The sequence below is a fragment of the Myxine glutinosa genome, chromosome 2, assembly GCF_964187855.1.
Source record: "Myxine glutinosa chromosome 2, kmMyxGlut1.1, whole genome shotgun sequence".
Classification (NCBI taxonomy): Eukaryota; Metazoa; Chordata; class Myxini; order Myxiniformes; family Myxinidae; genus Myxine; species Myxine glutinosa.
Genome location: NC_136262.1, coordinates 94701115 through 94714916, shown reverse-complemented (window position 1 = coordinate 94714916; position 13802 = coordinate 94701115). Strand labels below are relative to the sequence as shown.

Here is a 13802-nt window from a genome sequence, read left to right as displayed (position 1 = left end):
GTTTGTTCCACAGGTGGGAGAAAAAAGGAATGAAAGAGTGAAGGTGAATAGAGAGTCTTGATTTTTGCAGTTTAACCATAAGAGGGTACCAGGCAGATCTTGTGCGAAATGTAGGAATATTTGGGGGACAGAGCACAGAGCTGGGGGAGCTGGGCCGGAGAGGAGTCGGTAGAAGACAGAAAGACCACCAACCTGCCTGCGGTGAGTGAGTGAAAGGCCCTCCGAGTTAGCTTCATCGCGGGAGATTCCAATGATTCTGAAAGCTTTGGTTTCAACTGCGTGAAGCCGAGCTAGGTGTGAGGAAGGAGCACCAGCCCAGAGGGGGGAACAGTATTCCATTGAGCTGTGGATGAAAGCCTTGTATGTGGTGAGGAGCTCAGGTGTGCCAAGGAAGAACGTCGCACGATGGAGGATGCCCAGTCGGCGACTGGCTTTGGAGGCCAGCTTGGAAATGTGGTTTTCCCAAGAAAGGTCATGGCAGATAGTGAGACCCAAATGGTTGAGTGACAGAACCTCTTGGAGAGGATTGTTGAGGAAATAGATTAGATGGGATGGTGTCCAGTCGGTCTTTTCAGAGAGTCAAAGTAAGAGTGTGAGATTTGTCAGGATTGAAAGACATGTTCCACTTGTTTGACAAGTCTGTGATTTTGTCCAGGTCTGCAGAGAGTGAGGAGGCTGCAGACTGCCGATCTAAGGGTTGAGATATGGAGCGGCAGAGAGTGGAGTCATCAGCAAAGAGATAGAGAGGATTTTCCAGAGAGTCAGAGAGATCATTAATGAAGACCAGAAAAAGCACAGGGCCCAGAACACTGCCTTGGGGAACTCCAGCCTGAACAGGAAGAGGATTTTTTTTTTTTTTTTTTTTTGGATACTGAATCGAGGCTCGTGAAAGAGCTAACATTTATTTCACAAACAAATCAACCAGACAAACAAAATATATAAAAAGAGGGAGCGGAAGTCAAGATGGGGAGAGAAGGGGAAGCACACAAACACAACATTTGAGAGCAGGGAGATGTGTGGGAGGGAGAGGGCTTGGGGGGATGAGGCGTGGGAAAGGGGGTGGGGGGGGGGGGGGTGGGAGAAGTATAAAACACAAGGACACCAAGGACTTCCAGGACAGAGGTTGGTATTTCAAAAAAGTGGATATGGGGTGAAATTAGAGGCGATATAAAAGATCAAGGTTTTGGATCGGGGAAGATAAGAGATGGTGGTGAACAGCTGTTTTAAAGACCTGGAGGGTGGAGTGGGATTGAAGAGAGTGAGGGAGTTTGTTCCAGAGGCGGGAGAAAAGAGGAATGAAGGAGTGAAGGTGAGCAGAGAGTCTTGATTTTGGCAGTTTAACCATAAGAGGGTTGCAGGCAGATTTGTGCGACCTGTAGGAATATTTGGGGGACATCCCAGAGAGAGCTGGGGGGGGGGGGGGGGCAAGGCCAGAGAGGAGTCGGTAGAAGACAGAAAGACCACCAACCTGCCTGCGGTGAGTGAGTGAAAGGCCCTTGGAGTTAGCTTCATCACGGGAGATTCCAATGATTCTGAACGCTTTGATTTCAACAGCGTGAAGACGGGCTAGGTGTGAGGCAGGAGCACCAGCCCAGAGTGGAGAGCAGTATTCCATTGAGCTGCGGATGAAAGCCTTGTATGTGGTGAGGAGTTCAGGTGTGCCAAGGAAGGACTTCGCACGACGGAGGATGCCCAGTCGGCGACTGGCTTTGGAGGCCAGATTAGAAATGTGGTTTTCCCAAGAAAGATCATGGCAGATAGTGAGACCCAAAAGCTTGAGTGACAGAACTTCTTGGAGATGATTATTCAGAAAGTGGATGGGAGGGTTGTCCAGTCGGTCTTTTCGGAGAGACATCGTAAGAGTGTGAGATTTGTCAGGATTGAAAGACATGTTCCACTTGTTTGCCCAGTCTGTGATTTTGTCCAGGTCTGCAGAGAGTGAGGCGGCTGCAGACTGCCGATCTGAGGGATGAAGAATGGAGCGACAGAGAGTAGAGTCATCAGCAAAGAGATAGAGAGGATTTTCAAGAGAGTCAGAGAGATCATTGATGAAGACCAGTAAAAGCACATGGCCCAGAACACTGCCTTGGGGAACTCCAGCCTGAACAGGAAGAGGAGATGAGAGAAACCCATTCAGGGCCACACGTTGACTTCGACTAGAGAGGAAGTCCGCCAGCCATGCGTGGAGATTTCCATGGATATCAAAAGAGGAGAGTTTGGTGAGCAGAGCGGGGTGCCAGACCGTATCGAAGGCACGTGATGTATCAAGGGAGACAGCTCTAATTTCCTGTTTGGCATTGAGGACCTCCATCCATTTTTGAGAAAGCAGAAGCAGCATGTCCAGGAGCAGCATGAAGCTCCAGAAGCAGCATCTGCCAGCAACCCTCTGATTGTTAAACTGCCGAAATCTCGGCTCTCTGCTCACCTTCACTCTTTCATTCCCCTTTTCTCCTGCCTCTGGAACAAACTCCCACACTCCTTTCAATCCCACTCCTCCCTCCAGGTCTTTAAAACAGCTGTTCACCACCATCTCTTATCTTCCCCCATCCAAAACCTTGATCTTTTCTACCCCCGCTAATTCACCCCAGATCCACCTTGTTTAAAATTCCAACTTCTTTCCTGGAAATCCTTGCAGTGTCCATATGTTTTATACCTCTCCCACCCCCCCCCCCCCCCCCTTCCCATGCCTCCCCCCCCCCAAAGCCCTCTCGCTCCCACAGATCTCTCGATGTCCCTGCTCTCAAATGTTGTGTTTGTGTCCTTCCCCCTCTCTCCCCATCTTGTCTACCGCTCCCCATGTTATATGTTTTATGTGTTGGTTTGTCTTTGTGTGTGATTAATTTGAGCTCTTTCACGAGCCTCGATCTTGTATACAAAAAAAACCCCAAAAAAAACCCTGTTAGTCGCCTCTTGAGACACATCGGGACTTACCAGTGAACTGGTACTCAATTTGCCGACCTCGGAAGGATGACAGGCTGAGTTAACCCTACTGGTGTTAATTCAGTGATCAACCTGGATTCAAACCCAGGATCCTAGGATCCCAAGCCGGCACCCTAACCACTAAGCCAACACCAGGCTCTTGCATGCATGCATGTCTTTGTCTTGCATGCCTATTTGCAAAAGTCATAACTTTCACTCTACCCTGCCCTCCCTCCCCCCCCCCCCCACCCCTCTGTTAATCCACCCCAAACCCACTTCCTTCAAATTTCGTTTTCTTTCCTGAAATCCCTTGTAGTGTCCATCTTGTTTATCCCGTATACCCCGCCCCAACCCTATATCTTCCACTGATCCCCTTATGTCCCTGCTCCCTTTATTATATGTTCTATGTGTTAGCTCTCATACGAGCCTCGACGAAGTATACAAAAAAAACTTTGTGTTGTATTTTGCTCACTTGTTAAACAGCACCACTGGCAAATAGCACCAAATCATAATAAATTTATTTATCTCCAAAAACAGGACAGATTTGATGTTTGCTCTATTTTAGCATTTTTCTGAATACAACAAATTGTTAATTTTAAGTTCAGAAAAAAACGACCTTTTAAATTGACCCAGAAATTTTAGTATATAAATGTGTGAGAAAATTCACTTGCGCAGTCAAATAAAGTATATTAATTGCAGGAAGATCAGTCCAGTCCAGCCTCCAATCCGGCCTTCAGCAGCTCCATTCTCTGCCGGACTTGCTGAAAATAAGGACGCACATCTGACCTAAAGAGGTATAGAGGAGGGGTAGGATCATTAGTGATTCATACATGGACATTCCATTCATAAATGATTAATCTTAAAATAAACATTTCTTAGTATAGTATTTGTTTGGTTATTAAAACAGTTACACACCCATTGTAGAACATATGTATACTGCCTTTTCATCACTAATGATGGTTGCGTTTCTGCATTGTTGATGCCAGTGCATGCAGCACAATTTATATCATTGTGGAAGAAATGGTAATTCATAGTTACAGAAATGGTGTTAGTTGTGGGTAGGTTACCAGCCAACCGCACTGCTCACTTCCAACTTTAATGGTGAGATATTAAATGAGGGAGCCTTGCTGGGTGGTGGGGTGAGGAGAGGAGAGACAGAGAGACAGAGAGACAGAGAGACAGAGAGACAGAGAGACAGAGAGAGACTTTTGACTTTTGTATCCTTTTATTATAAAACCATTCCACAAAGCAGTGTTAAACCAAGCAACAAGTTCAAAGAAACATTGTATAAGGAGCATAAACACACCAAAAAAGAACAAAGGATATTCAAAAGAAACCAGCAAGTATAAAAATTTTACCAACCAAAGGTGAGGACACAAACAGAAACCACAAACAATTTTAAAGGAAATGCTCACGCAAGAGCTATGAACACATCAAGAGCAAATTAAGCGTTTGATTAGATTAAGTGAAGAATTGAGAAAGGGAAAGAGAGGGGGGGGGGAGAGAGAGAAGGGGAGAGAGAGAGGGAGAGAGAGAGGGAGAGAGAGAGAGAGAGAGAGAGAGAGAGAGAGAGAGAGAGAGAGACTTTTTTTTTTTTTTTTTTTTTTGTTATTGGTGATCCCAATGCGATCCAAATGGACAGACCAGGAGATAAACCTCGCACAACCAGTAGCCAGGAGCGACAGAGCATCTGTGTCCTTCCCAACCGTGTTCCTTTCTGAATGCACCATGTAACACGTCACCATGTTCACTGCTGGAGGAATGTTTGTGAACGCATCACATCATAACGCTTTTCCGATATGTTTTCCTTGATGAACTTGGGGACTTGTGAGCCACTCCAGAGGTGTTGGAAAAAGGCCGATCGCAATGGGCAGGTGCTCCATCTTGGAGGTGCTCCATCTTGGAGGTACGCCATCTTGCAGGCACGCAATGTTGCAGGTTATCCATCTTGCAGGTCATCCATCTTGCAGGTCATCCATCTTGTAGGTGCCCCATACTGTAGGTTCTCCATCTTACAGATGCTCCATCTGTATGACGCTTTGGAGTTGCAAGCTTTCTGGGGCTACAGCGGTGATCCGTTCACTCATTTACCCCCGGGTCGAGCTGTAACCCCCCCCCCCCCCCCCCCCACAAATTTGGAGAGAGAGAGGGAGAGAGAGAGAGAGAGAGAGAGAGAGAGAGAGAGGGGGAGAGAGAGGGAGAGAGAGAGAGAGAAACATTCGACATTTGTCCCCGTTTGTTGCCAGGAAAACATTGTTCACAGTGAAAACCCAAAAAACAATTCAAGGCGATGGCTGTACAAGTTTAAAATGGGAGACAAGATAAATCATAAATTCATTGTAAGAGAACCATCAGCCAGTTGACATAAGGATGCCTTGACACACCACCGTTGTGAGAACACTGTGCAATCATTCGATTGAAACTCAAGATTCACACGCGATGTGACGAAGGCTTTAAAAAGGTGAACAGCATCATCAACAGAATTACAGGCATTTTGCATCCTGTGTTTTCTCGACAAGTATATGGCAAGTTTTGCTTCAGAAGACAAATAGTTGGCTAAAAGGCACTCATCTTTACACAGGCGGGAAGTAGTGAAACCGAAGATAAAAACACAATGCGTAAAAATTAGGCCAAGCCCCCGGACCACACGCGATAAAACTGTAAAAAGGGGTGCCAACCGAGGACAATCAACAAAAATGTGAGAAATGGTTTCCGTCGCACCGCAAAACGGACATAATTCCGTGTTATCAGAACATATGCGATGCGATAAAACATTTGATGGTAAAATGTAGTGCGCCAGCCGCCATTGTAAGTCTCCGGAGCGCTTGGCGATGGGGGGCCTTGTACATAGTAAGCCAATTGATGGTGGTGGAAGGAGTAGTCCGGAACATTCTCCCCCAGTGCGCTTGCGGTTCTGCGGGTCTATCGTGAACAAGGGTTAAAACACACAAAGCATAAACACAAGATTTCTCCATCAAATGAAAAGGGGTGAAGCCCTGAAAATGAAGTAGAAGTCTAGGAAAGAGAAATTCGGATAAAGAAGGGCTAGCTTCCGCCTGTGGGGCCCATTTTAGCCCGGTTCCCTTGAAAAAACGCAGGATCACAGAAAAGATCCTTCCTATGACTCGAATGGATCGAACTCCGGTGGCTACAGCAATGTCAGCAGCTGGCTTCCACTTGTAAGGAAAAGGGGTTCTGAGATGTTTAACCTTGATGCATCCGACGTCGATAAACTTTTGCATAAAAGCACGGTTACTGCAGACCCCTTCAAATATGGGGTTTAGAAAGATGGGCTCGTTTAAAAACAGCTCAAGAGAATAGTTCCTGTTGTCACGGCGAACAGGAACCGCTTGCCATGCCTCCAGCATACTCCTATAGAATAGAGGAACTGGTGTTACATCAACTTTCGTGGTGTCTATAAGGAACAGTTCTTGGTCGTAGTTGAGTTTCCCTGCTTGCTGAAGCAGGCAGTGAGCCGACGCTTTCCACGAGACGTCGGTGTACAGCAGCCTACGAAGTGAAAGGAGGCGAAAAGCCATCACTTTGCTAGAAACAGCAATCAGTCCATGTCCTCCTTGAGCAGCAGGCAGGCTGAGCACACCAGGTCGAAGCCAGTGCTTACCTCCCCCAAAAAAGTCGATAAAAGTAGCTTGTAGCTTTTTGAGAATGAAATCTGGGGGCTGCAGTGCCATTAAAACATGCCAAAGCATTGATGCCACAAGATTATTTATAACAAGGGTTCGGCCCCGATAAGAAAGTTGACAAAGTAAACCCCTCCATTTCAGCAACCGTCTCTCAGTTTTGATTATAAGAGACTCCCAGTTTTTTAAAATGAAGTTTCCAGGGCCAAGAAAAACACCGAGATAAAGGATTCCATCCCTTGTCCATTCAAGTTGTTCGGGCAGAGTTGGAGGAATGGCTCCATTTTGTGGACCAAGGTAAAGAGCACTGCTCTTCTTCCAATTGACCTTTACAGAGCTTGCCAAACTAAATTCATGGACACATTGGACCAAGGCGGAGACATCTTCATCCGAATGAACGATTACGCAAAGATCGTCTGCATAAGCGATCACCTTAACTGGGTGCGCCGTTGGTTGCGGAAGGAAACCGAGAAGACGTGCACGCAAGCGAACAAGCAAAGGTTCAAGTGCGAGGGAGTACAGGAGGCCAGACAAAGGACATCCTTGGCGAATGCCTCTACTGGCCGGGAAAGGTGGACATAAAATATTGTTAACCTTGAGTAGACTAAAGATATTATTATACAGTAACTGTACGTGAGAGATAAAATTTTCTGGAAACCCAAACCCACGTAAAACCGAAAAAAGATAAAAGTGATCAATGGTGTCAAAGGCCTTTTCTTGGTCTAAAAAAACCAAACCAACATTTCTTTGTTTAAGATCACAGATATCAATTAAATCACGCACGATAAAAAATACTGTCATGTATTGTCCTTTTCGGAACACAGTAGCATTGATCAGGGTGTATGATGTCGCCAATCACGGGCCTGAGCCGGTTGGTAAGAGCCTTGGAGAAAACTTTGTAATCCGTACAAAGCAGTGAGATGGGACGCCAATTTTGCGGTTGCTGGAGGTCTCCTTTCTTTGGGACCAGGGCGAGTACCGCCCTACGACAGCTTAGCGGCAGTAAGCCTAATCGTAGGCTGTCAACCAAAACTTCGAGTAACTCTGGTCCCAGGAGGTCCCAGAAAGCTTTGTAAAATTCTGCAGGTATCCCATCCAAGCCAGAGGCCTTACCTGAAGGTAAGGTTTGTAAAGCAGCATGGAGTTCTTCCATGGTTAGCTCCTTGTTCAGTTGCAGGCACGCAGACTCCGACAAGGTGGGTAAGGAGGAAGTCAAGCATCCTGTGATCTCGTTATCGATTCCCTTAGCGCGATACAGGTCAGAGAAGTAGTTCTTGAGGGAATACCTGATGTCTTTTTGATCGTGCGTTATTCTTCCTTCCTTCGTCCTTACTGAAGTTATCTGCTGACCTCTCTTAGTTCGGACTTCCAGTGCAAAAAAGAACTTGGAGGAGGTATCCAAATGACACAGGTTCTCCATTCGGAGACGAATCAGCGCTCCTCTAGCTTGCTTTGCACATAGATCAGCAAGAAGAGCTTTTTTCTTCGCCAGCAGAGAGTTCGTTCTCTCAGTACTAGAAGCCAAGAGGTTGGATTGCAAGGATAATATTTCCTTGGCAATCAGGGATTGAAGGGCAGAGTTGTGTTGAGTACGATAAGCTCCATATTGTTGGCAAAACAATCTCATCTGTACTTTGGCATTGTCCCACCACTGCCCAAGGCGGGGGAAGGATGGTTTACGTTGGAGCAAGGCCCTCCAGAATGCATGAAATGCATCAACAAACATTTTTTCTTCCAAAAGGCTCACATTAAAGGTCCAGTAGGCAGCACCACGATTCCGAACTGGTAGGCAAGCACAAAGCGTAACCATGTGATGATCTGAGAAGCCACTCGGGACAATGTCTGCGCCACTCACGATATTCAGAAAAATACTGTTAATATAGAACCGGTCCAATCTTGCGAGCGAGAGATGACTCTTTGAGCACCGACACCACGTATATTGGCGGACAGAAAGATTGCGGATTCTCCACACGTCAACAAGGGAGAACTTCGACAAGGATCTTAACAGAGGCACTGCGCTTGCTGGGTGAGGCTCCTCTCCATTACGATCAAGGGCAGGGTCCACGGTACAGTTAAAATCTCCACCCAAACAGACAAGTCCATTAAAATCAATGTGCATGAGAGATGTTTCCAACTTAGTATAAAAGGCAAGTCTTTCTGTGCTATCACTAGGTGAGTAAATGTTCAGTACGGTGTGTTTAAAACCATTGTGTGTAAAAGTGACTGAAATTAAATACCCTTTGATTATGTCATTAAAAACTATATGAGAGCTACAGAAGGAAGGCTGTAAATAGACAGCTACCCCAGCCCTTGGGTGTTCCAGACTACTAAAAAAACATTTTCCTTTCATTATCCTTTGCCACTCCCCCATACAAGAGGAACTACATCTTGTCTCTTGTAGAAGTAGAATATCGATGCGATTTTCCTTAACAAACTGTTTAACTTCAATTTTCCTTAGGGAAGAACGTCCCCCATTAATATTCAAACTGGCAAAGGAGAAAGCCATGATATAAGGGTGTATATAAACGTGTCAAACAGCTTGGCTGGGCTACATCTGCAGCTCCTTCTTCGCTTTCAGGATACATTTCCGGAGACGATAGACCTGTGATTCGGTCACGCCAAGCTGTCCGGCTTTAACAAGCAGTCGCTTCGCAGAGACCACAAAGCCGATTAGGTCAGGGAAAAAATCTTTCATTTTTACCCGTTTCTTCCGAAAAGTGTCCTGGAGAAATTTTATGATCTCGGAGGGTGGAACACTGGTCTCACCCTCCAAATCTTGGGGAAAACCCGGGTCATTCCAGGCTTCGACACTCCCGGCAGAGGCGAGCGACGAGGTCCCGTCCGAATCACATTCCGAGTGTCGGTCCATGTCCATGACATCAATTTCATGCTCCTGATATGGAGCTGGTGGCTTCACAAGGGAAACGTCACATTCCGCACCCAAAGCAGAAGGAAGAGGAGTATGTGGGGGAGGAGGAGGAGGAGGGGGGGGCGGGAGGATGAGGAGGGGGGGTGGGAGGAGAAAGAAGGGGGATGGGAGGAGGAAGAGGAGTGGGAGGAGGAAGGAGAGTGGGAGGAGGAGGGGGGGGGGTGGGAAGAGGAGGAGGAGTGGGAGTGGGAGGAGGAAGAGGGAGAGGAAGAGATGTACTATCAGGAGAAGTTTCACATTCTGCTGGGGGCAAACCCGGCACGTCATCAGCTGATGCCTTACACTCTGATTCACCTGGGCTCGAGGTTGTCTGCAACTCAGGAACGTCACACACCTCACCCCCAGCAGGAAGAGGGACAAGAGTGGACTCGGCGTTCACATACACGGTGCCTGTGACCATGGGAGTGGTCACATGCGCTTCCTGTTGCACCACACCAACTTCCTGTTCGAGTTCACCAACTCCACAAGCAGAAGCATTATCATCCTCCAGAGCAAGAACGTCGAACCGATTTTCGGTTTTAAAAACCTCAGATATTGCTGCTTCCAAACGGGACTCGTCATGTTCGTCAGCCGGTGCCATCTTTTTTGGACAGCTCGCCCACGGAGGTCATAATAAACTGGAGAGCCAATGACGGCTGTCGGCTGAAGCTAGCGGAAGTTGCTTGGCGGCCATATTGGGAAGCCGATTGTGACATTCGTCCACATCCATCAGGGCAAGTAATACAATACACCGGACTCGAACATGCAACTAAATTGGAAGTTTATTGTTCAATAGTTGTTATTTTTCCTTAGCTATCTGATGCCAATAACTGCAAATGAGGGTTGTATAAATTACAGCACTAGGTGGTTTGCCATTGCCTTCCCACTTCGCAGTAGCAGTAGGTAGGGCAGGAAGTTGTTCAGGGTCCTGGTACGAATCCCGATCCTGGTATTTCACGGGCAGGGCGACTGATCATCCTGGCGAACGTTAAGCCGGCTGTCTTGTCTGCTAGTGAAGGAGCTGGGGCTCCCACGTCGATCGGGGAATCGGAATCGGGGAATGGAAGCTGAATGACAGTTGGAAAGTGCCTGTAGCATACTTTATGATAAATGGATTGTCGGGGAAGGAACAGGCGAATTTGGTGACACAATGTCTACTAAAATTGCATGATATCGGTGCAGAGGTGGTTTCCTTAACTTGCGATGGACCGTCCGCTCATTTGACAATGTTACGTGAGCTAGGTGCCGACATCACGCCGCAGAATGTGAAACCAACATTTCCCCACCCAGCAAATCCCGAAAAGAAAATTTGTGTTGTACTCGATGCATGTCACATGCTTAAACTTGCAAGAAACTGTCTTGGATCCATGAAAATGATGGAGGATGGCAACAAAAAAGTCATCGCGTGGAAATACATCCAGGCACTCTTTGATCTGCAGAAGAGGGAAGGCTTGCGTCTGGGAAATAAGCTCTCCCGGAAACACATCGAGTGGAAGAGCAATGTCATTAAGGTGGACACAGCTGCTCAGACATTGAGCACTAGTGTGGCAGATGCAATTCGGTTTTGCAGGGACACTTTGCAACTATCAGAATTTCAGGGCAGTGAGGCTACCTGCCAATACATTGAAACATTGGACAAACTGTTTGACATTCTAAATTCTCGCAATCCATTGGCACGAAACTACAAGGCACCACTCATGACATCACGAGAAGGACTTTTCCTGCCATTCCTGGATACTGCCTACAGTTACTTGTCCAACATCAAAAACATGAATGGTCAAGTTATGACCAATACGCGTTTGAAAACCCCCTTCATTGGTTTCATGATCTGCATAGAGAGTGTCAAAATTTTGTATTTCACATATGTCAAACCTGCCTCATCTCCCCTGCGATACCTGCTCACGTACAAAATGAGCCAAGACCACATTGAACTTTTCTTTGGAGCGGTCCGCATTGCATGTGGAAGTGGGAATAACCCAACGGCCCGGCAGTTTGTTGCCGCATATAAGCGCCTCTTGATGCGACATGACATCAAGTCTGCAAGTGGGAACTGTTCTGCACAGGACTCAACCAGAATCCTGAATGCGGCTTCCTTCAAGTGCGTTGCAAAGCAGGCTGTGCCTGACGAGAGTCACGACATGTTGGTGGCCAGACGATACGACCTGGAGTTGAGATCGCCGGCAAAAGAGGACCACGACTATGCGGATATTCCAAATTTTGAGCAACTTTCCATCTTTACAGAGTCATGTGTTGGCTATATTGCCGGCTATGTGGTGAGGATGGTGAGGAAGACTCTGAAGTGTAGCCAATGTCTTTCTGCATTGACCAGTAACAACGAAGAATGGCAAACCACACCAATGTACAGCCTGATTGTTACCAAGAACAGGGGTGGCCTCATAGTTCCCTCGCACAGTGTTGTTCGTGTCTGTGAGGCGACTGAACGCTGTGTCAAGAGGCTCCTGGCTGTAACCAATGGCAAAATGCCTCGTGAAAGTGGGATAAGAGTGGCAATTTCCACTTCTGTCCTTTCTGAGGTCGGTCGGTCTACATTTGCTTCCTTGGATCGGCACATGTTTGACTGTGAGGCAGACAGCAACCATGTGTTTGCTTTAATACATTCTGTATCACAATCATACAGCAAGATACGTTTCCATCATGTTGTGAGAACACTCGATGATGACATGAAGGAAGAGCGCATCAGGAAAAAATATTGCAAACTGGTCCTGTTTGCTCACCAGTGAGGCAACACCAGAGCAAGCTGAAATATAAGAGCGACCTCATCTCTACATGGTGTGGGTGTGTTTTGTGGGTTAACTGTGAATTGTGTGGGTTAACTACATGACAGCGTTTCATGTCATTTATGTGACTGACTCACTGTTGATGTGTTGCTGACCCATGTCAGTGTAGAATAAACTCTGGTTATCATTATATCTGCGTGGTTTCTAACATCTCGGTAATAGAAACATACACATCTTAGTTACAATATAATGACTGAATTAAGTAACATCATATAACATGACAACAAATCAGATCTTTATATTGAGGAATATTATAGAACAAGCCAAAGAATGGCAAACGACGATGTACCTCAATTTTATAGATTTCTAGAAAGCTTTCGACTCCTTGCCCAGAGAAAGTCTGGGTCATAATGAAGAAATACAGCATACCTGGAAAATTAGTGAACCTTGTAAAAGCCCTTTACCAAGACTTTCAATGTGCGGTCGTCGACCAAGGTGAAACAACAGAATGGTTCAAGGTGAAGACAGGAGTTAAACAGGGGTGTAACATGTCAGGATTCTTATTCCTACTAGTGGGTGATTGGGTCATGAGAAGAACGATAAAGAACACCGAGCGGCAATTTTGGGCACTTTTTTTTCAAACAAGCTCTAAACCATTGGATTCCCCAGGAAAAATGCGTCTAGAACCAACTTCAAACTTAATGAACACCATTTCCTTAAAGAACGGGATTCTGAGCCCGAATATCAGTTCAATATTGGTATTCTATATTAATTAAATAGTCGGCGGTCCTAAAATTCGCTCCAGCTGCATCATCAGTGCGCCACGCCTTTGCTTTGACAGGCTTACGATCGGCTTCCCAATATGGCCGCCAGACTATTTCCGGTGGCTTCACGGCGGCTAATGCTGCGAGGTGGCCAATTGGCTCTCCATATTATATACCTCCGTGAGCTCGCCGCCACATCCTGACTGTTATCGGTTAAATGTTTTAATTTATGTTTCCTTTTATAAGGAACAACGGTAAAACCCTCACCATCTGCCTGGGGTTGAGCCACCCCCGCCGCCGACGGCTCAGGTAAATTACTCGTGTTTGAGGCATCACGAGGGTCCCCGACTCTAGATGGACCACTTTTTGTGTTAATGGTCTTCACCGGTATCGATGCATCACCGGCGGTATTCTTGGGGCAAACGTTTTTTAAATGCCCCGATTCACCACAATTAAAGCAAGTTATAGTTTCCGTTGCAATATAGATTTGATAATTGCGGTTTTTATATTTCAACGTCATAACTGCATTGAGTGATTGAGCGTTATCTTTTAAAATCATATAACAATGACGTCGGAACGACATAACATGCCGAACCGAGGCGTCAGAGCGAAGACGAAGCGGTACCATCGAAACCCGCGACACAACTGTGCCAAAGACACTTAGTGCAGAGACGATCTCTTCACAAGTGAAAAAAGGAGGAATATTGGACAGAGTTAACCGAACGGCCATTGTGTCCAAAGGATTGACGTTAACAAAAATACCCGGCGGGACGGTTAAACCGATTTCAACCGCCTGGGCCACGTGTCGCACGTCCGACAGGAAAACCACGAT

At 46.5% G+C, this 13802-nt stretch overlaps 1 protein-coding gene across 1 annotated transcript in view; it reads right to left on the bottom strand.

Annotated features, from left to right (window-relative positions):
* Positions 1-3604: 3604 nt before the first annotated feature.
* LOC137421570 (tyrosine-protein kinase ZAP-70) overlaps positions 3605-13802 on the bottom strand; it is an 84097-nt gene continuing 73899 nt past the window's right edge. Inside the window, exon 6 of the mRNA XM_068107755.2 lies at positions 3605-3705. Within this exon, the coding sequence (XP_067963856.2) occupies positions 3624-3705 (82 nt within the window). The 3' untranslated portion in view covers positions 3605-3623. The remainder of the gene's footprint in view (positions 3706-13802) is intronic.